Below are 21804 nucleotides of genomic sequence, written 5' to 3'. Positions count from 1 at the left end.
TTGCAGGATATACTGTTTATGAAGTATTCAGCGTGCTTAAATGCAGTGTGAAAGAAGGCTTCCGATGTGCCTTGCTGAGTTACGTCCCTTTTTGAGTCTCTGAGGGCTGGTAATCTGCTAAATTTTTGTGCTTCTAGCTTTTAAATCCCATAAAAGTTTCTACCATGCCATTTTTATTGATTTATAAAAATTACAAGTAAGACATGGATCTATTCTCATTTTTAGATGTTTTATAATACACAAGTACATGGAGTACAAAGTGAGCTTTCCTCTCTTTGGGTCCCTACTCCCCCATCACCACCACCATTTATTATCTGAGGATACCACCTTTGAGTTTTGTGAGTTTTCTTTCAAAACTTTTGCATGCATTCACAGGCATGTAGGTGATGCTCATATTTAATGGGGTGTCTTTCTCCTTGGTATATGACCTTCCACACCAATTTCTCATCAACTATCTAAGAAGGAGCTTGTTTGCATGCCATGGTCCGATACTTTTATGCCTTCCTTTTCCATTCTAACTTTAGAAGTCATCTTGTGGATGGACAGAGTGGACAAGAGATGGCTTCTTCGTGTTGGAGGGAAGAGGCACTGCTGCCATCTGCACCATTACCAGCTTCTATTGACAGTTACTCTTTTCTTCTTCCAACTGTCAGAGGTGCCGCAAACACTTGTGTTTAAGGCAGTGCCATGCCAGTAACTCACATCTGTGCCCTTTGTGTTTTCTCTCCCAAGTACAGCAATATACAAAAAAATTGTCCCACTCACAGAGAAGCAACTTTCTTTCTGTATTTGTATGTGCTATTTTGAGATGGGAAGAGGACTAGGAGAGGAATAGAAAGAAGGGGGGAAGAAACCTTGGAAATGACTGGCAGAGTTACTATGACTACCCACTATGACTACCCACTTCAAAGCCAGTGTACCTAACAGTGGGTGCCTTGCTTGAGCCCTGGAAAGTGCAGAGTGAGGCTCCTGGAAGCATTTGACTTTTTCACAGATGCACTTTAAGAATCTCTGATTTGGGGAAGGACCTTTCTTATATATGAACCCAGGGATGAGTAAGGTGAGAAAATTACTTTTATGTTCACAGGTCCATACACAAACACACAATATAAAGATCTGTATATATATACGAATGCATTGATTTTAGGTTATCCTCGGTAGACATTTCTATTTGTATGTGTGTGTCTGTCTGTCTGTCTGTAGTCTTTCATTGTTTAAGAGTACTCTAGGAAACAGTATACCTGGTCAGGAGATGAATACACATTAATCAGTTAAACTGCTATATGTTTTTTAAATTTTGGAAAGACAGACATAATTTATTCTATTAAATACTGAGACAACTGTCCCAAACTGGGAGATATGGGAGGAGGGTTGAACCATCAGAACCCAAGAGTTTTGAGCATTCACCTTCGTGTTCAACATGAAGCTTGATTTGTGACTTTTTTAAAGACGGGGTTTTGATATAATTAATGTAGAGAAGTGCCGTATTTACAATACTATGTTTCACAAACCTGTTCGCCTTCAGCTCTTTTCCAACTGTGTTAAGAATGCAGAAAGCCACTTTCTTATCCATTAAGGGCTGTTTTGTCAAATGGCAAATATAAGCAAGAACCCATAAAAAAACCTCAGAAATGTAACATCTTCAGACAATATGTAATTGTAAATTAGTGATAACTGGAGTTTAGGCCTTAAGAGTATTGAAATGCAGGTGGGTCACTTTCCACACACAGCTGAAATAACCAGGGACATCCTGAGCTGCTGAGGTACAGGGAGTTGGGCCATGCCCACATTTCCTGCCTCATGACTGAACAACCTGTCTGCTGCTAACCTGATTCGGCTTTTATCACCACTGGTCCCTAAACTATCACAGTTTGTCTTCCCAGCCAATGTCTCCCTTCTCTTCTGCCTCCTTTCTTTTGTTTTACCTACCCTTCCGGCCTGGCATTACCAAAAAGTCAGATCACGCTTCTGATGGACAAAGCACCAGTTTCAGAATGTTAGATGTAATCTCTGAGCCTTTGACTTTGTTTTGGCTGCTCCCCTCTTAATACCATATGTTCATTCTTTATAAACAAGAGTTTTATCTTTTCTTATTTCTGATCTTTACTTCATCCTGGATACTAAAGGATCCTAAAAGGCTCTTCGTTAACTAGCAAAAGTTTTACTGTAGTTAGGCAACCCAAACAATTATGAATAAAGAATGTGACTGGTAAGATGATAATGTACTTAGTGGCTACCATTTACAGAATATTTTTATGTGCCCAGCAGGGAGCTAAAAACTTCAATGGTATCGACTTTTTTGTTATATTTATAAGAGATAGTTATTTAAATTTCCTATAGATAGAAGAGCCAATACATAAAAATACTTAGTTAATAAAAGCTGAAAAGAAAAAATGGGGAGGAGGAAGAGTCCATATAGACTTCGCAAAAGTAGATGGATGTAACATGTTTTTCATAAGAATATTTGATTCAGCCCTAGCCGTGTTGCTTAGTGGTTAGAGTGTCTGCCTGAGGACTGAAGGGTCTTGGGTTCGATTCCAGTCAAGGGCATGTACCTCAGTTCAGGCTCAGTTCTCAGCCCTGGTCAAGGCACGTTTGGGAGGTAACCAAGTGATGTGTCTCTCTCACATCAGTGTTTCTCCCTCCCCTTTTCCTCTCTCTGAAAAGCAACAGAAAAAATATCCTTGGGTGAGGACTTAAAATATATATATATACATATATTTGATTCAGTGTGTCTAGAGGGACTTACCTAATTATTATAAAATACAAAAATCCTGACAGTAACTTTGAATTTAGAAGATTATATTCTGGAGATACAGATTCTGTGGATTTAGGAAAGGTCTCATCTCAAATTTTAGCACTCATCAGAAACACCAACAGGTCTTGTTAACATAGATTTCTGGCCCTGTCCCCGGAGGTGTGTTGTTTTGTCTTGTCTTGTTTGTTGTCTTTATTGAGGTATAATTGATATATAACATATTAGTTGCAGGTGTACAAGATAATGATTCAATATTTGCATATATGATAAACTTCTGACTCCAAAGCTCATGTTCTTAATCACTGTATGCTCCTCCACCACGGCCTTAAAGAAACCAATTTGGGTAGAGGGCAGAAAAGGTTGCTGGGTGGGAGAGAGAGCAGAGGAAAGATGACCCAAAAAAAGGCAACTTTTCAGACTAAAAGACTAGTACTGGCCTCAAAACAGACTCACCTAACTGTATTCTTTCTGTCTTGCATCGTTTCCCGTTTTGTTTGACTTCTAACAGAAAACTGTGTGTTAAAGAGGTACAGTCTTAACAAGAAGCTAAGAGAACATATTTTGCTAGTGTAGATGACAGGTAGTAAAAAGTCTAGGTAGGTGGTGATGAGAGTATGGCAAAATGAACTGGGTGAAATAGTATTTCCTGTTGGCTAGTATTTTTGAAAATTTCTTAAATAATTAAGAGAGTTGCCTAAAAGGCAGCTATCTTGTTCTATATCATTGCACCATAGGTAACCTGTAGCCATCATAAATAAAAGTAGAATCTCATTTTAATGAATTTTGCAGGATATCACAAATGTTATATTTCTACTCAAACTTTATTAACATTGAAACATCTTTCTATAGGTCAAAGTGGCTCAGGTCTGAACTTTAAAATCTACTTTGGGAAGTCAGTAGTGCACCATAAGCATTAAAGGATTGGCTTGAAATTATGTGAAAGGAAATGCTTTTAGAGTTACAAAGCAGTGGTATTTGAGAGGGTAAGTATCAATATGGCCATGCCCTACGCTGTAACTATTTGAGTAATTGTGAAAAGTTCATAGTCTTCTAAAACAGGAAGGACTGCTGGCCAACATGGTATTCTTCACAGAGCCCATCTTAGTGATTGTGTGGTTCTGTACTTGTTCCATACCAGTGAACATGACACTCGGCATGTGTCAGAGAGAGAGGCGTGAAGGGTAGGGCAGAGGCAGAAAAGTTTGAAACCTCATAATCCTAGGAAAGGAGAGATTGGCAGGCTCTGACAGCAAGAGGCACATGGCAAGCAAGAGAAATTGTTTCAGTGTGCTGGCTTTTAGAGTATGGTTCTTCTTACTCTAGGATCTGTTTAGGGACTCCCCACAGACATTCATCAGCTTCCCTTGCCTTTTTTATGAACTTAGAAAACCTGGTCACCTGATGCGAATGCTGGTAAAATTCTGGCCCATCTCTTCCTTCCTCAAAGCCCAAAATATTCCCCCGCCTACCCTTTGCTCAGATTTTCTTTCCTGTCTCAGTCCCATGAACATTCGTCTTTACTGATTTTCATTCCATGTGATGATAGGGTTTTTGCTTTTTTTCCCTTCCAGAACTCTTAAAGGCAGAAGCATTTACAATGATGATAATACTGACATTTACTGACTGCTAACTTTGTGCCAAGTACCATACTAAGCATTTTACTTACATGGCTTCATTTAACTCTGAAGTCGTTCAAGTTATTATCCCCATTTCATCAGTGAAGAACCAGGCTCCGAAATAGGTCATTTGCCAGGGTTACTCAGCTTCTCAGTGGTGGATCTAGGATTCACTGGGCATTCCGACTCCAGAGTCCACATGCTCCTCAGCCTGCCTCACCGTAACTGAAATGACATCCTAAAAAGAGGCTCCTTTACAGGCAGCAGCAGCACTCTGCTTCCTTGTTCTATTCAGTAAAACCCCATTTGCATGAATGAATGAATGAATGAATGAATGAATGAATGAATGAATGAATGAATGAATGAATGAATGAATGAATGAATGAGAAATTCACAAGTCACCAGTTTGGTAGAGAAAATAGTTAAGCATGTAAACAACCCTGAATAGCTGTCTGTGTGGCAGGACTTAGGAACTTCTGAAACACCTGTAATTGCCTTTTTCTTGTCTGCTGCCTTGTTCTTTCCTCATATCCCCAGTGGCTAGCATGTGATAGGTGCCCTGTTCAAGTTACATGGATGATTCTGTTAGGTACAGACAAATAAAGCCTGTGTTAGAATGACCTGTCTGTTGGGGCATAAATATAGCTTCATTTTATAGAACTTGGGGGGTTTCAAGGTTGAAGTGAAACAGGAGGGTGGAAATACACCACTGTAAGAATATGGGGTACTTTAGAGTTATATATCCATACCAACAAGTATCTTTTGAGATTTCTAGTATTTGGTAGATACTATTTTAAGCAAATGTTTAATGGTGTGCAAGGCAAAGTTCTTCTCATGGAGCCTACATCTTTGTGAAGCGAGTTATTTAGTTTCATTTTATAGCTAAGTAAACAGAGATAAGAGGATAACGTTCCCAAGATTATCTACTAAGTCATTGGTGGCTTGACATCTCTAAATCATTGTCTACTGACATTTAACCATGAAATCAGCTTTAGCCATTAAGGTAGGAGTTATTTCTAGTCTTATTCTGATTAATTTTAGCAACTAACAAGATTATGCATTGTAATACTCCTGGTGGTGTTTGTTTCTAACAAAATACTAACTCAGCTTCTCAGTTGTAATCACTTTAAAGTACTTATTGCCATCCTTGGTAAATATCTACAAACTAGTGCTGAGTCTGCCAAGTGTATAAACTAAAATTGTAGAAATATTGGCAGCATCAGAGGTAAACACAATAGATTTTTGTCTGAAAGAGGGAAGGAAGTGAGAGGGAGGAGAGAGGGAGGAAGGGAGGACTAGAGCATGTAAACAAATCATGATTGAGCCATTGAATAATCTTATAATTTAGCAAAACATCCGGGGCTTTCCACCAATGTCATTATCACGATAGTTTATCAAGGAAACCCTTTTGTGCTAATAGCAACTAGTGAAAGGGGAGGAGGGGAAAATGAGGTTTTCTTCTTAGATTTTAAAACCGTGATCCAAGAAGCAATGGGAAATGTAACATGTGAGATTTACAGACTGATTTAGTTGCACAGGTTGACAAATTTTAAGAAGCACCGTTGTGTGCAGAATAGGAGACGACTAACTACAAAAGAAATAAGTGAAATGGTCTCTTACCCTCAAACCTGTTAGGAAGAATGGGCATACCTGCAAGAAATCTATTTCTGAAAAGTATCTATATAATATCATTTAAAATGAAAAAATTAGAAATAACCCAAATACCAGCATGGAAATGGATCAGAAAATTGTTTTATAAGGTAATAACCTTGTAATACAGTAGTCAAAAAGATAAATACAGCCACCACACTACAGTGTGGATGAATCTTAGAAAACACAATATTGAGGGAAAGTCTTAGAAGGTTGTAAAGAGCATGAAACCCTTTCTATAAAAGAAAACTTAAGCTGAATCTATTGTTTAGGCATCTGTGTATTTGTGACAATATTTTAAAAATAAGACAACAATTTACACCATGTTCAGAAATGATTTCACACAGCAGGAGAAAATGCCCACTTATTTAAAGCCTGAGCTAAACGTATAAGGGTGACTAAGTGGACTATATGGTTTGTGAAGCATTAAGATGTAAAGTATAAAAGCTGATAGATGTGTCTTTTTCAAATCTTAAATTTGTTGAAATTCTTGTTTAGGAAATTTCATGAGGATGTTGCCTGTGGTTTTTTGTTTTGTTTTCTTTCTTTCTATTTTCCCTGAGTAAGATACAATCCTTGGCAGAGAGTGCTAAAGTTGCAAAGTATAGAAGAAAACATGGACTGTGGGCCGTCGACACAGAAGCAGCTTGCAATCCCAGATCTGCCACTCACTAATTGTGTGACCTTGGACTTGGCTTAACTTTGGTTTCCTTGTATGTAAAGGGGGCATATCAATATCTGCTTTGCAAGATTCTTGTGAGGACTTGATACGGTATTTATAAAGCCTCTTCCAGAAAGTAGAAGTTCAGTAAGTGATAGTTACCTTAAGTAGTAATTGTTTCACATTGGATAACGGGGACATTGGGCATAACATATCAGTCTTTATCTTATAATAGTAACTGAGTAAATATACTTTAAAAGGAATGTAACTTCTAAGTTTGAAATATGAATCTCATTTGCTTTGAATCAGCGATAATGTGGAAAATGTGAGTTGTGTAAGCAGCTAGAACATGAACGTCACATAGGCCTGTTAAGTCTATTTAGGGCCACAGACTACCACAGCCCTCCTCACAACTAGTTTACAAGTATGTGCCTTTATTCACAAGTGGGGTTAAATGAGAAAATAGTTTATTACATCTTGTAATTAGTATGTTCATGAGAAAAAATTGAGAATATGAAAAAAAAGTTCAAGGTTTGTATGTCTTACTGATGACTTAATATTGCCTTTATATTCTAAGCTAATATGTGTACTCGGTAAAGACCCACGTGTAAAAACAGTACTGACCAATATTTAGAATTATTTTACTAGTCTTCAACAAATAGTGCTTGTTTTTGTAGTAAATTCATTGCTTACGAACAATAAGTAGCCGTTCATGCTGAAGACTCAAGGGTGTTTACCTGAGAACAGGTATAACGAGATAGTAGAAGTACAGGTTTTCCTGCTCGCCCACAGTTCTTATTTCTGAAATGGCTGCTAATACCTCCTCGAATTAATAGATCTGGGAAACTCAAGGAAAAATCAGTGTGGGCAGGTTTTTCTCTCCTTGGCAAAAGTTTTAGTTGCCTTGGACTTCCCTCCGTATGTTCTCTTAACTGAAGAGAAGGACATTTGGAAGAAAAGTTAACCAACTTTCTCTACTTATTAACCTAGATGTTCTTGTCCTGGTATGTTGTAATCAACCTGAATCTCCTATTCAGGGGTTAGTAAATGCTTAATTGGTTGGTTGGTAAAAATGTTGCTTGTCATGGTTTGTGACAGGCTGACTTGGGTTGTGGGTGGACCACAGGCAACCTCAAAGCATTCAGATTGATTTCTGTATTCACTGTCCTATATTTTAAGAATGTCAGTGACGTAGAGTCTTGATGTCATGTGTACAGATAACCAGGCCTGTTTGGCACTGTGGTTCCAGGAACTATTCAGTATAAATTTAACTTAAAGGTTTTAATGAGCGCTTCCTATATTTTGAAGTATTGCATGGCTTAAAGTGAAACTATAAGCTATCTATCCCCTTTCAGCTTTAATATGTAACATGGACATATGTCCAGCTAGAAAGGAATCAAGCTATAATTAAATGTGAATATGTTAAATGAAGGCTTGTGTTCAGTATTTGGATATGCAAACTCTGCCTCCTCGAGAAAGTGATCTTGTCTTACTGTTGTGTGCCCAGTGCCTGATCACTGCTGGCTGTGTGGAGGCAGTACTCTCAGTGAATATTGAACGAATAGGATAAATGGCTCTGGGTCCAGATGTAGGATAATGTTGGGAGAGATTTAAATAGACATGAATAAAGTTGGAATATTTTCTCTTCCTTAGTAACTTAGTAATTTTGTTCCTAATTTTAAATATGTGCATATACTTATGTACATCCTTACATTGTACCAGTTTGCTTTCCTCTAACCATATGAACATGCCTGCTTACCTATAGAATCGGGTCTTAGCATTTTTTTTGTTGAGGTTAATCTCACATTAAGATGAAGCCTTTGTGAAATTTTAATACTATTCAAGGAGAATTTTTTTTAGTTTTCAGAAATTAATAAATCAAGGTATCCTTCCAATGAGAAATCTCTAGAATGAAATAAATCATCTTGGGATACGTTTCCTGAAGTTTTATGTTTCTCTTTACAATTAGACCCTTAAGTAGAAAGAAAAAACAACTTGTTTTCAATCATCTGGAACATTTTCAAAGAAGATCTTTATTATTCATCTCCTTGTTATTGATGCAGCTCCGAAAGCAAGGCATGAATGCCCCCTTGCATGATCTAGCCGTGCCTGGGGGGTGGGTGAGTTGGTTCCCGGTTTAAGAGAATATGAAACTCTGTCCTTAGGATGTGCCAGGGTGGAAAAATTTTTAAAATATAAGTTTTATCCTCTGATTAGAAACAATACACGCTTAATACAGAAACTAGGTAAATGCAGCAACATCAGTAGGGGGTGAAATTGGCATTAATTGGGAAGGATTTTACTTTTTTAACTTTCAGCGGTTTTGTCCTTGCATTTCTGTCAAGTCTGAAATGTCAGGCTTTTGTGACTTTGGAGAAGGAAATTACAGATGCCTGAGAGTGTAGTATTTAAATTGAAAACCTGCTCGGGCTTTTCTCTAAACGCCACCTTCAGCAGAGCGGAGAATTTGGTAGCTAGGTGTGCAAGGAGGAAGGACAGGTGAGCTACGCGCTGGCTGCGGACCGTCCTTGCCCCGGGCCCGCGCCCTGGGGCGTCCCAAGGCTCAGCCCCCCCCCCCCCCCCCCCCCCCCCCCCCCCCCCCCCCCCGCTCCGTGGGGAGGCCAGGGCTCGAGGCGCCGCGCTGTCAGGTCTGCCCCGCTCGCCTCGCGCCGTCTGGAGGGGGCCGTGCCGTCTGGGGGCCGTGCCGTCTGGGGGGGTCGTGCCGTCTGGGGGCCGTGCCGTCTGGGGGGGCCGTGCGTCTGGGGGCCGTGCCGTCTGGGGGGGTCGTGCCGTCTGGGGGGGTCGTGCTGTCTGGGGGCCGTGCCGTCTGGGGGCCGTGCCGTCTGGGGGGTCGTGCCGTCTGGGGGCCGTGCCGTCTGGGGGGGTCGTGCTGTCTGGGGGCCGTGCCGTCTGGGGGTTCGTGCTGTCTGGGGGCTGTGCCGTCTGGGGGGTCGTGCTGTCTGGGGGCTGTACCGTCTGGGGGGGGTCGTGCTGTCTGGGGGCTGTGCGTCTGGGGGGGTCGTGCTGTCTGGGGGCCTGCGCCGTCTGGGGGCCATGCCGTCTGGGGGGGTCGGGGGGGTCGTGCTGTCTGGGGGCTGTGCGTCTTGGGGGGGGTCGTGCTGTCTGGGGGCTGTGCGTCTGGGGGGGGTCGTGCTGTCTGGGGGCTGTGCGGTCGGGGGAGCTGCGCCGTCTGGGGGCCGTGCCGCCGGGACCCGCCCAGTCGCTCCCCCGCGGCGGCGGCGGCGGCGGCGGCATCCCTGGAGCATCCTGGGAATCGCGGCGCCGGCGGGTCACGTGTCTGCGCGTTGGTCCAGCTCATTAGTCAGCCATTTTGGTCGACACCCTGCTCGGCGCAGCCAATCCCGTCGGCACTCGGCATCCCGGCTCCTCGCGGCAGGTCCTGCGAGTGCTCTCTGCGGCTCCGGCGTCTTCAAAGCGAAATTGAAAACCCTGGTTTATTTTTCGGTTCATTTTTTTCCTTTTGTATTTTTTCCCTGCACAAAGAAGGGGCGTCGTTCACTCCCGCATGCAGAAGCCAGCCTGTTAGGGCCCGCGGAGGCCGGCGGCGGCCGCGAGGGAGAGCCGCAGGGAAGGGAGGAGAGAGGAAGCTGGGAGGGGCAGCCTCGGGGTATTTTGCTGTGGTAGAAACTGTGTGAGAAAAGAGGGCGCAGAATTGTTCACCTTGAGCGGTGGATGCTCAGACCGTAAGGTACTTCCCCGTGGTGCTTCCCCGACATCCCGCGCCCGGGAGCTCTGCTGCGGGGCTTGGGGCTGGGAGTCCGCCGGGGGGTTGTTTATCTTGCGGGTGAGAGGGAGTGTGCGCGCGTGTCCCGGCCCCAGCTGAGTCATCATGTCCGCGCTGACGCCTCCAACCGACATGCCGACCCCCACCACTGACAAGATCACCCAGGCTGCCATGGAGACCATCTACCTCTGCAAATTCCGGGTGTCCATGGATGGAGAGTGGCTCTGCCTGCGGGAGCTGGATGACATCTCGCTGACGCCCGACCCGGAGCCCGCCCACGAAGGTACGGTCAGGCCGGGGCTCCCGGCACCTCGCCCGGGCCCGGCCGGGAGCCCGCTCTCCGCTCCCCGCCGCGCAGCGCGAGGCCGCCCTTCCCGGCCCCCACCCAGCTCCCTGCGGCGGTGCCGGGAACAGATGCCGCCCTGCCCCCGAGGCAGCCTGTCAGAGGATGCTGGCGCTTGCTGAGAGTTCTTTGTCTGCAAGCCTCCAAAGAGAACGTTTGAGGTCACGTATCACATCTGACCCTCCTTGATAAATGAAAAATCTATTAATATTTTTTAATTTTTTAATTTTATTTTTGTTTAAAATATTAGAGATGTCCTTTTTCTCCCCAATGACCCGTTCCACCCCGTCCCCTCCCCCTCCCTAGCCCCCCTCCCCACCATTGTCCGTGTCCTTGGGTTGTGCATAGATGCATATAAATTCTTTGGTTACTCTCTCCCCTCCACCCACCCGCCCTCCTCCATCTCTCTGATATTCATCAGTCTCATCTATGCTTCCATGTCATTGAATCTATTCTGTTCATCAGTTTATTAAGTTCTTTAGATTCCATGTATAAGCAAGATCATGTGATATTTGTCTTTCGCTGCCTGGCTTATTTCACTTAGCATATTTGTCTCTGGGTCCATCCACACTGCCCCAAAGGGTACGAGATTCTTCTTCTTTACAGCTGCATAGTATTCCATGGTGTGAATGCCCCACAGCTTTTTTTTATCCACTCATCTACTGATGGGCACTTGGGCTGTTTCCAGATCTTACTAATTTTGATTATATACTGTTACAGACATCACAGTGACTTAACAGAGTGAATTACAACAGCATGATTATAATTGTACATGCTACAGTCGAAACACTTGAGAGATATCCTGTCATCAGGATATAATGTTAAACAGACCATGGTATCTGGAAAAATATTTGGTCAGACATTATTGTTTTTTTAATAATATGGATAATTAGATTAGGTGAGAAAGCAGTTTTACAATGTGCTTATTTAATGAATATGGACTCAAAAAAAGCATAATGCCAGAAAAGGTTAAACATGATTAATAAGGTAACCCCTACCCGTGGAATCTCGTGGCCATGGCTTTTGCAGGTTATTTGTGTTCCCTGTCCTGGCCCATTTGAGATTTCCTCTCTCAGCGCCTTTGAGACCTTTGTGGTCTCTTGACTTGTGACTTTCTCCCAGAACCTTTTCAAGATTGTGAGAGGTTTTCAGCTTCTACCCCTTAATTCTCTTACTACCACAAGGAAGAGAATTCATTTGAGCCATAGCTCCAAATTGTCTTGTTCTTTATGTAGTAGTGGGCTCTTAGCGAGTGTTTATTCTGTACCCTTAAAATAATGAAGACAGAAATGCTCACAAATGAGAGAGATTCCTCATAAACACCTTCCTGATGTTTAGGCATATCATCTGCCCGGCGGGGAGCAGAAGGGGAATTGCACATAGCAGACTGCATTAGGAAAAAGTGATTTCCTGCCCTTGACCTTGCCATCTTTCCATGACTCAGATTTCACCCGTTGTGTCGATAAACTTTTTTTTTCCCCCAGTTAGACTTAGCCTTGGGTAAGTACTAGAGAGGGTTAACATCACAGGACACAAAGCAGTCATTTGGGGTGTGTCTTTGAGGGCAGTGTTTAAGTAGTTTTTAAAGATACTCTGCTTCTTTGGTTTGTCAGTTGAACACTTCCTTTAGCGCTAAGTTACAGAATGCACAAGGTTAGAAGACATCAGCTGGAATTCCATACAGTGACAGTACTGTTTAAAACAGTCTTTAGGGATGAAAATGAAAAATACATTTTTAGCAGGCTACCAAGAAGTCTTTTTAGCAAATGCCTCAATTTGCATATTTTGCTTTAAAAAATATTCCCATATGTGTTGAAAGTTATTCAATGTGAAATATTCCCTTAATTGTAAAATCCATTGTATCACTGTCTCGAAAATAGTTTTGAACAGTGTTAGTACTTTGAGTATATATTTGGTTTTTTGAGCAGAAGTGAGCTATTTGATTTTTGTAAGCATTTGTAACAAATCTGTGACAGAAACTGTATGAGGACTGCAACCTAAACTATAAGTGGCACATCTTTGATTATAGTAAACAAAAAAATGAGAAGTTCCCACCTCTTAGAATCAACTATAGAGGATGTGGAGGGAAATAGAAAAATGCTGACAATGAATTTTGCCTTAAATTTGGCAAGAGAGGCAAGAATTTCAAATGGTTAGGAATGGAAATAATAGAAGAAAGCCCAGGCCCAGGAAAGCATCTATAGGTTTGGTGACCTAGGAAACCATGTCGTAGTTTTATTTCCTTGCTCCACTGGCCAGTTCTGGATGTACAGTCATTTGGACCTAAGAAATGTCTGCTTTAACATTAATACTAGTGACAGGTTTAATTCAGGTGTCAGCATTTAAGTGGTGGCCACCAGGCCAGTGATAAAGTGAATCTCACCTGTTGACAAAATGGAGCACCTGGTGCCTAGACACGCAGGAGTATTCATAGAGTGCTTCCCGGCTCGTCCATAGAGGGAAAGACATCTAACCACACAGGTCCTGCAGTGGGGACCCCTGACTCCACAAGAGAAAGTGGGCAAAAAGCATAATGTACCCTCTTAAAACAATAATATAGACAGTGTAGCCTCAGCAATAAAAGCTTTGTGGTTTCCAACTTCTGTTTTCTGAAAACAGAGTTCCTGCCCTTCACTGTGCAGCCCACAGTGTAGGCCTGAACCTAGAGTTTCTGCCCAGCTTAACCCTTAAACACAAGAGAATAAAAACATTCACTTCATTATTTTAATGCTATTGATGGTCGGGGAGGTTATCTCTGTGTTTTTTAATACACTTTTTTTAAAAACCAGGAGCAAGTCTATAAATCTTTGATTGTAAGTAAATTTACCCTAAAGACAAAAACCTAGGGTGATTCCACAGGGGAGGAAATGTCAGGAAAGGCTTCATCCAATAAATGAGACTTGGGCTGGTCCATGTGTAATAACTAGGTGATCAAGCAGATAGGACGAGCGCATTTCAAACAGTGCACAGTGAGCTGGCTGAGCTGGGGAGTAGCAAGTAGTTAGGAGTGGCACCTGCCTGAAAGTAAGTTAAGGAGGTTAAATGAGATAATTAATGGAAAGCACCCTATAAACATTAGTTATTTGTGTAATAGTTACTCATGGAGGAGGAGTTTGAATTATAACAATTGAAGCCAGATTCCTAAATACACTACCATTTTAATGTCTATATCTGTCTTCATTCATTCATTCATTTACTTATTTATTTTTAAATATGTCTTTATTGATTTCAGAGAGAGGAAGGGAGAGGGAGAGGGGGAGAGAGAGAGAGAGAGAGAGAGAGAGAGAGAAACATCAACAATGAGAGTCATTGATTGACTGCCTCCTGCACACCCCCTGCTGGGGATCGAGCCCTCAGCCCGGGCATTTGCCTTGACCAGGAATCAAACCTCGATGTCCCGGCTCATAGGTTGATGCTCAACCGCTGAGCCACACCAGGCAGGCTATTTCTGTCTTTGTATCTAACCTTCGGGAACAGTCTTAAGGTGAACATTAGTAGCTTAAGTTCATGTTTTAGCATTGTCTTTTCTTGGACCTCCATAAACAAGAAAATAATTGGTTAAAAATAAAACTCAGTTATCAAGAAATACTTGATTTTCATATTAACCTTTTAAAGTTGGGGACTCTGATATTGAGAAGTGATGCAGGGTGACCAATTTAATACAGTAAAATATATCATTTGGTTACAAAGACAACTATAAGCTTTCAAATTACTTTTTTGACTTAGAAAACTTCTCAAAGAATAAGAGACAGACTGAAGAAGTGATATATTGGCCTTGATGGTTTGGCTCTGGTTAAGAGCGTCAGCCCGCAGACTGAAGGGTCCCGGGTTTGATTCCAGCGAATGGCATATATCTCAGTTGCAGGCTTGATCCCTGACCCTGGTCTGGGTACGTGTGAGAGGCAACCAATTGATGTCTCTCTCTCTCTCTCTTTCTTTCTCTTTCTCCCTCTCCCACTCTCTCTGAAAAGCAGTGGAAAAAAGATTCTCGAGTGAGAATTAAAGAAAAAAGGAATGATCTATTAGACAGACACGTTGAGAAGAGAACCTTTGCTCACGTCTTTTGCTTTAGGGTTAGTGTAGAGAACTACATGATGGCAGACTTCATACATGTTGTTGCACAACTCTGCAGTTTCCCACTGGTAGTTGTGTTTTGTTTTACTGTTCTCTTAGGATATCTGACATATATACTGTAATGTGTAAAGAGAGAGCTTATATGAAACATCTGTGAGTATACACTACATACAAGGAATGTGTTTTGGTCTGTCAGTTGGTCAGGAGTATTTATTGGGCATCCCTTGATGCAAAGTCCAGTTCTAGGGACTCGAAAAACAGCCCTTGCCCTCTCAGTTCACCATCAAGGTAAAAAGATGAAACAAAAATGTCAGAGGCTGCTGAAAATATAAAGCAAGTGTGAACTACTTAGTTGCCAAAGGACAACCCTGTTTCTTAGGAACCGGGATGTGGAATTCAAAGCCAAACAGCACTTAGAGTGATCACATTTCCCAAAGGATAGGATGTGTGCAGGTTTTTCCACTCAGTAGGGAGTACTCTGCCCATAGGGTATAAGCAAGGAAAACCCCCGAAGATGAAACAGAGAGTGTTTGTTACTCAGTGACTGGGGAGTGAGTGGTGCCGAGGTAACTCCAGTAACCTTTACTAAGGCGCTTTTACTCACCAGTGTTACTGCATGCTAGTATAACCCCAGCCTGCCTGGGAACTGGGTGTGTGTCCATGAAAAAAGTACACATCCCAGTGGGCACTTTGGTAGGTGAAGCCAAATGGCTGTTTACCAAAAATTCACTACAGTCTGGTGCAGGGTTTTTGTTTTTTTAATCCTCACCTGAGGATATTTTTTCCATTGCTTTTCAGAGAGAGTGGAAGGGAGAGAGAAACATTGGTGGGAAAGAGACACATCAATTTGTTGCCTCCAGCACGTGCCCTGACCAGGGACTTGCCCCTGGCCGGAATCAAACCTGGGACCCTTCAGTCCGCAGGCTCACCCTCTAACCACTGAGCCAGACTGGCTAGGGCTGGTGCAGGGCTTTTAATCCTGGGATCCATGATCCTAAAATTATATGTAAAATCTTATATCTGTGTTTTGGGGGTTTTTTTTCTGGGGGGGAAATCCTTAGTGTTCATTAGAACCCCCAAAGAAAAAAAAGTAATGATTTAAAAACATGCCGTTATTATCATAAGATCAGACTTTCAGCCCTTCATTCAACATACGTTGAAGTATCCACTCATAATTTACGCCCCACACTGTGCTAGGTCCTAAGTGAGCAAGCACAGTGAGCAAGCTGGGTCCTCGGTGAGTGCCACTCAAGGTTGCAGCCCTTGTAAATTTTGTCACAGATTTCTCCATGAATTCAAACAGCACTGTTACAAATGCTTACATGAACCAGGCACCTCACTTTTGCTCACTTATAGGAATCTTACTCAAAAAACAAACATATTCAAAGTACTAAAATTGTTCAGAACTATTTTTGAGACAGTAATACACTGGATTTTATAATTAAGGGAATATTTCACATTGCATGACTTTTAAAATGGATAGGAATACTTTTTAGAACAAAATATGCAACTTGAGGCATTTGCTAAAAGACTTCTTGATAGGTTTCTAAAAGTGTATCTTTCATCCCTAAAGGCTGTTTTAAACAGTAGTCATTGTGTGGAATTCCAGCTGATGCCTTCCAACACTTGTGCACATTCTGCAACTTAGAGCCAAAGGAAGCATCCAACTGACAAACCAGTTGTTCAAAGATGCAAGAGGGTCTTAACTGATGAGTAGGGGGTGGGGTACTTCAGACAAGTACAGTGGTGGTGCTTGCAGTGCAGTGTTATAGAACCAAAAATCTTGCCTTAGGGAGCTCCAGGGAAGATTTCCAGTTGAAGTAATGTTTGAGCTCTGATCTAAAAGATATGCAGTAGTCATCAGCATTAACTGGAGGGGATGCAGCGGGGGAGGTAGGGAGACAGCAGTTGCAGAGAGACTCCAATGCCACAACTGAAAGATTTTCAGTATATATTTTCTGCCTTTTTCCTAATTTCCTTTCCATTTAATTTTCACCTTTTGGATTAGAAATATTAATAAATCCACATGCTCTACTAGGGGCAAAAATGTTAGGGGTAGTAGATTTTTTTTCTCTTCTGGCTGTGTACATTGTTAATTTTTAACATTAAAATCCGAAGTGTTTTAACAGTGGGTAAACAGAAAACAAAACAACTGTTACCCTTAATATTGAGCATCAGTAACATACTCATGTGTGATTACACTTCCTGTTTTCACTTCAAAGAAGATAATAAGCATGTAGTGCTCAGATTGGCATTCGAGGGTATGTAGTAAGTGGTAGAGGCAGGGTTCAAGCACAGGTGGCCAGGGTGCAGCCCGTGATGCAGCACTCCTGTGCCTGAATCCAGTGAATACATGTCCAGCAATAGACGTTTACACAGTAAGGGATGTCTTCTTCCCAGCCTCTGGCGACATGTTTCCAGCATTGGCCAGTGAGCATTCAAGTGAGGCCAAAAGCATGCTGTTTGGGGCTGGCTTTCTGATTGCCATCAATTAATCAGAGACCTTTGCTTTTTATGCTCTTGTTTCCCTTTCCCTCTTTCCACTCAAAGTGTGTGGAGATACTTCCATAGCTGTGCACCATTGCCAGACAGCAAACACTGCTGAGGCTGACAGCACCTCGATGGGCTAAACTGAAAATGCTCCTCAAGTGGGCATAGAGAACGATAGGAAAAGCTGTTTGTGGTAGCAATAATGTTCATGAGTATGGATTTTTTTGAGGTAGTAACTGAATTTAAACCTTGCTCTTTAGCCACACATTCCCATGCCTTTCTTTGGGTGATCTTGCTTACCCAGTGTTTTTCTAACTCCTTTTCAATATTTACCTACTCTGGGCAGCAGTCAATTCTGTACTTCACCCAAACCCTGATTGTTCTTGTTACCTGTTCCCTCTTGATACCCATCATGTTGACATTAAATCAGGAAAAGGGGACCTCCAACAACCCAGCACCCTCATCTCCTGAGTCATTGGGAGCTGTCTGTATCACTTGATCCAATGTGCTTGGAATCGCCTCCAGTGACATTTTTTTTTTTCTTTCAAATACATCTCTATTGATTTCAGAGAGAGGAAAGGAGAGGGAGAAAGAGAGCTAGAAACATCAATGATGAGTCATTGATCGGCTGCAGCCTGCAACCCGGGCATGTGCCCTGACCGGGAATCGAACCCCGATGATCGCCTGGATCCTAGTCGACGCCCAACCGCTGAGCCACACCCAGCCGGGCTCCAGTGACATTTTTAATCTGTGCAGTTCCTCTTCAGAAGGCCTCAGTACTGTGTACTGTTTATGGTACATACCCAACATACTTGAGGTGAACTCAGTAGTGCCCCATAACCCCAGAAAATCGTTCATTTTCGAAGAAAAGAGAGTTAGAATACCTTCCCTCTGTGTTGCACACAACTTATGGTTTCTAGGTTTTTAAATTTTTCTTTCTTTTTATTCATGTATCTCATATTCAGGATGCACTGTATCTTGTTTAGAATATAGCACTTTAGTGTAATATAATTTGCTGTTATTTAAAATATCCATGAATAATATTTAGTGCTGATGAAAGTATGAGGAGACTCGGGCTTGGGCTCTGGTAGTAGAGTATACATTGGTGCAGCCTTTGTGGAAATCAGTTCATTGGTGTGAATCAGGAACCTTAAAAAAGTAATTCCCAGTGATTATACCAGACATCGATCCTAAGGAAATAATCAGAGAGATAAAGGAAAGGTTGCATAGGTGTGTTTATCATAGCATTATGATGTATTGTAGCAGAATCTTAAAAGCAACTTAAATAGCCTAACAGGGAAATTGTTCAATAAATTGTAGAACATCTATACAACAATCACTAAAAATGGTGTTGAAGAAGAATATTTCATGGCATAGGTTATTTAAAATATAGTAAGTTTTAAAAGCTGTCTCCCAAGCTACATGTACACTGTGATCATAATTTGTTATAAATGTAGGTACAACACATACAAGTATAAAGGGAAATGTACCAAAAATGTAAAAAGTGATTATTGCTGGACAGGAACTACAGGTGATTTTTATGATATTCTTTATACTTCTTTAAGTCTTCCAAATACTCTACAAGGGCATATATTAACATAATTAGGAAAAATGCAATTTTATTTATTTATCATTATTGTTGAAAGTATTACAGATGTCCCCCTTTTTCCCCCCATTGACCCCCTCCACCTCTCATCTGTTCTCTCCCCCACCCCCACCCCCCCAGGTCTTCACTGCACTATTGTCTGTGGCCAAAGGTTATGCACATAAGTTCTTTGGTTAATCTCTTCCCCTCTCCTCAGCCCCCTTCCCTCTGAGATTCCTCAGTCTGTTCCATGCTTCTATGTCTCTGTATCTATTTGGTCATTGGTTTATTTTGTTCATTAGATTCCACATATGAGTGAGATCATGCGGTACTCGCCTTTCTCTGACTGGCTTATTTCACTTAGCAAATACTCTACAAGAGCATATATTAATATAATCAGGAGAAATGCAATTTTATAAAAGAAAGAAGCTTTATGGAAACTAGGTGTGCAATCAATCCTCCATCCACCCGACTCATTTATTAAGCACCTTCTGTGACAGAGTTTCACATATCCATGAACAGGATCAATGGCTTAAAAGTGGAACTGCTGCTTTGGATTCGATTCCCAATATAATTTTTACATATTTCTAGCAGACATTGAGTTTTTCCAGGTCACGGACCCGTGTTTACTTACTGCTGTGCTTTGTTTTCAAAGCTGTCCAAATGCTGCCTGCAGTGTCTACACTGCCCACAGTGTCTGCTGCACAGATGCAGTTGGTACAGCAGTTGATTTCCTCCTTTCCTAAGAGTTCAGAAAATAAAACCTGAGTCATTAGGAGTCTTTTTTTTTTTTTTTTTTTTTTCACAGTATCATGTTATTCTTTTCTTTCAGTGTGGTATGTCTTCTGTCATCTGCCCTTGGTGAGATTACGGGAACATTTGTTGCCACCAGCCCAGTTAGCCTCAGATTTACATTGTTGAGTTCCCGGAGTTGTGATTATATGAGCACAAGGCATCTTTGTGATCTTCACAAAGCAAGGAGATCGTAGCTTTTTATACCATCTCAGGCACCTAGGGGCAAAGTTCTTTGGACAAAGTTCATTTCTTCTTTTCGCTGCGCCCTGGGAATAGCCTAGCTAGACACCCTTTCAAGGTAAGCGTTACCCACCTGCCCCTGGGATTTTATAAAATCCCAAAACGAGAAAAAAACTGGGAATGGCATTTGATCCGTAGTTCACGTTTAAACCACACAAGAGGTGCATGGTGCCTCTGAGCTGACCTCTTAACAGCTTCCTCTTTCCCATTTCAGGTCTACTTTCAGTTTCTTCCCTGCTCTTCAATACTCCTGCACTGGTGTCCGCTTTATGACCCTATCATTAATCACAGTGCCTTACCGTCATTCTATTGGTGAGCCTGCTCTGGGCCTTCTTAGAATGGAGCTTTTACTTGAATCTTTAATTTGTATCTTTCTTCATGGAGTTCACTTTAACTCTTCTTGGGTTTCAGCTTCCAACACCAGAAGGCCATTTGTCCTAAGCTAACCGCGGACATATTTATCATTTTCCAGAGGTAAATGCTGTCTGTACCAGATTAGATAACTACTACTCCGTGGTGGAGCTCAGATTGGAATGCAAGTTGTCGGGTTCGCCGGCCTGGGTGCCTATGAGACCTCGCCGGAAAAAGAGCAGATGCTGTCATTTGAGAGCACCCAGAGTATTCTCTGCTCCTCAGTTGTGGTTCTGAGTAGTTTTGGTTTTTCAGTAGTGCCTCTTTTTTAGAGGGAAGTGGAGAATGTCATGGGACACAGTTTTTCATTGTGGTTCCTCTAACCCCTACCAATCCACTGTGACTGCTACGAAGCTGCTTTTGAGTACAGGGGAGTAAATGCTAAAATCTGTTGCCTTACAACTTTTGGTATTTGAATTTCCCAGAGAACATATGGAAGGATTAATGATCTAGAAGCAAGAGTAGGGAGAAACAGGCAAACTTGCTGCTAAGTGGCCCCTAAGTCACTATATATTTTTCATCGTAATTAAATATTCCCAAAATAAAATGTGTATGTCAGTGTGTTGACAATAATTGGGTTCTTTTAGAAAATATATTTAGTATTGTTATGTATGTATTCTGATGAAGACTTTATTTTTCTAGTTATAGGAAATTGTATTATACAAAGTAGTATAATTCATCTAAAATTCTATCACCTATCTATAACTACGATAAGATGTAGTAACCAGATTCTCTTTTTTTAACGTATACACACAGAGTTCCCTTACAGGCTCATGTAATTATATGCATGTAAAGGTACACCATACCCATGTTGTGTGACCTGTCATTTTTCCTCTGCAGTGTCTTTCCACATCAGTACATGGAAATCTGTATCACCTTACTTAATGTCTTCAGTTATTTGTATGTGACATGGTGTCTTTGGCTCCCCTATTACAGACATTTAGGTTGTTTCTAAATCCAGCTTCTACCAGCAGCTTTGATACATCATTATGTTTATAGCTTGAACACTTGACCACTGCACTTTCAGAAGTGGAATTTCTGGGTCAAATAGCCATGTATTTTAATTTTTGTAACAGTTTCCAAGCTGCGGTAAACATTTTTTAAAAATTTTAATAGCATGGTATCATGAACTTTCACATAGGCTACTTCTTTACAACTCATTTGCTGCTGCACTTGGTTGTGGTTTCTCACACTGTATTAAAATCTGAACTTTCCAAAGGAAACAGTTGCAGTTTTTAGAACAGTTGATTCAGCAACTGTAAACTGCATGATACTGTTACATCTGGGGTTTTTTCTTTAAGCTGGTGCCAGTGTCCAAAGCAGAAGAGAATGAGTTTTAATGTACAATGAGAAAATTTCATGCTTCTCTAAGTTAGCTAGAATTTGCTTTCTGGGATGAAAATACTGCTGAGATTTCTTTTTTCTTTCTCCTAGAG

The 21804-nt window shown here is 41.7% G+C and overlaps 1 protein-coding gene across 6 annotated transcripts in view; it reads left to right on the top strand.

Annotated features, from left to right (window-relative positions):
- RUFY3 (RUN and FYVE domain containing 3) overlaps positions 1 to 21804 on the top strand; it is a 65515-nt gene that overhangs the window by 2928 nt on the left and 40783 nt on the right. Inside the window, exon 1 of one of the 6 annotated variants that reach the window (XM_016207092.2) lies at positions 10295 to 10713. The exons of the other annotated variants lie outside the window; for them this stretch is intronic. Coding sequence (XP_016062578.1) covers positions 10536 to 10713 — 178 coding nt within the window. The 5' untranslated portion in view covers positions 10295 to 10535. Of the gene's footprint in view, positions 1 to 10294; positions 10714 to 21804 lie in introns of those variants that run through there. 6 annotated transcript variants of the gene reach the window in all.

The sequence above is a fragment of the Miniopterus natalensis genome, chromosome 1, assembly GCF_054644295.1.
Source record: "Miniopterus natalensis isolate mMinNat1 chromosome 1, mMinNat1.hap1, whole genome shotgun sequence".
NCBI lineage: Eukaryota > Metazoa > Chordata > Mammalia > Chiroptera > Miniopteridae > Miniopterus > Miniopterus natalensis.
The sequence above is the reverse complement of the archived record's forward strand: the minus strand, read 5'-3'. Positions and strand labels throughout refer to the sequence as shown.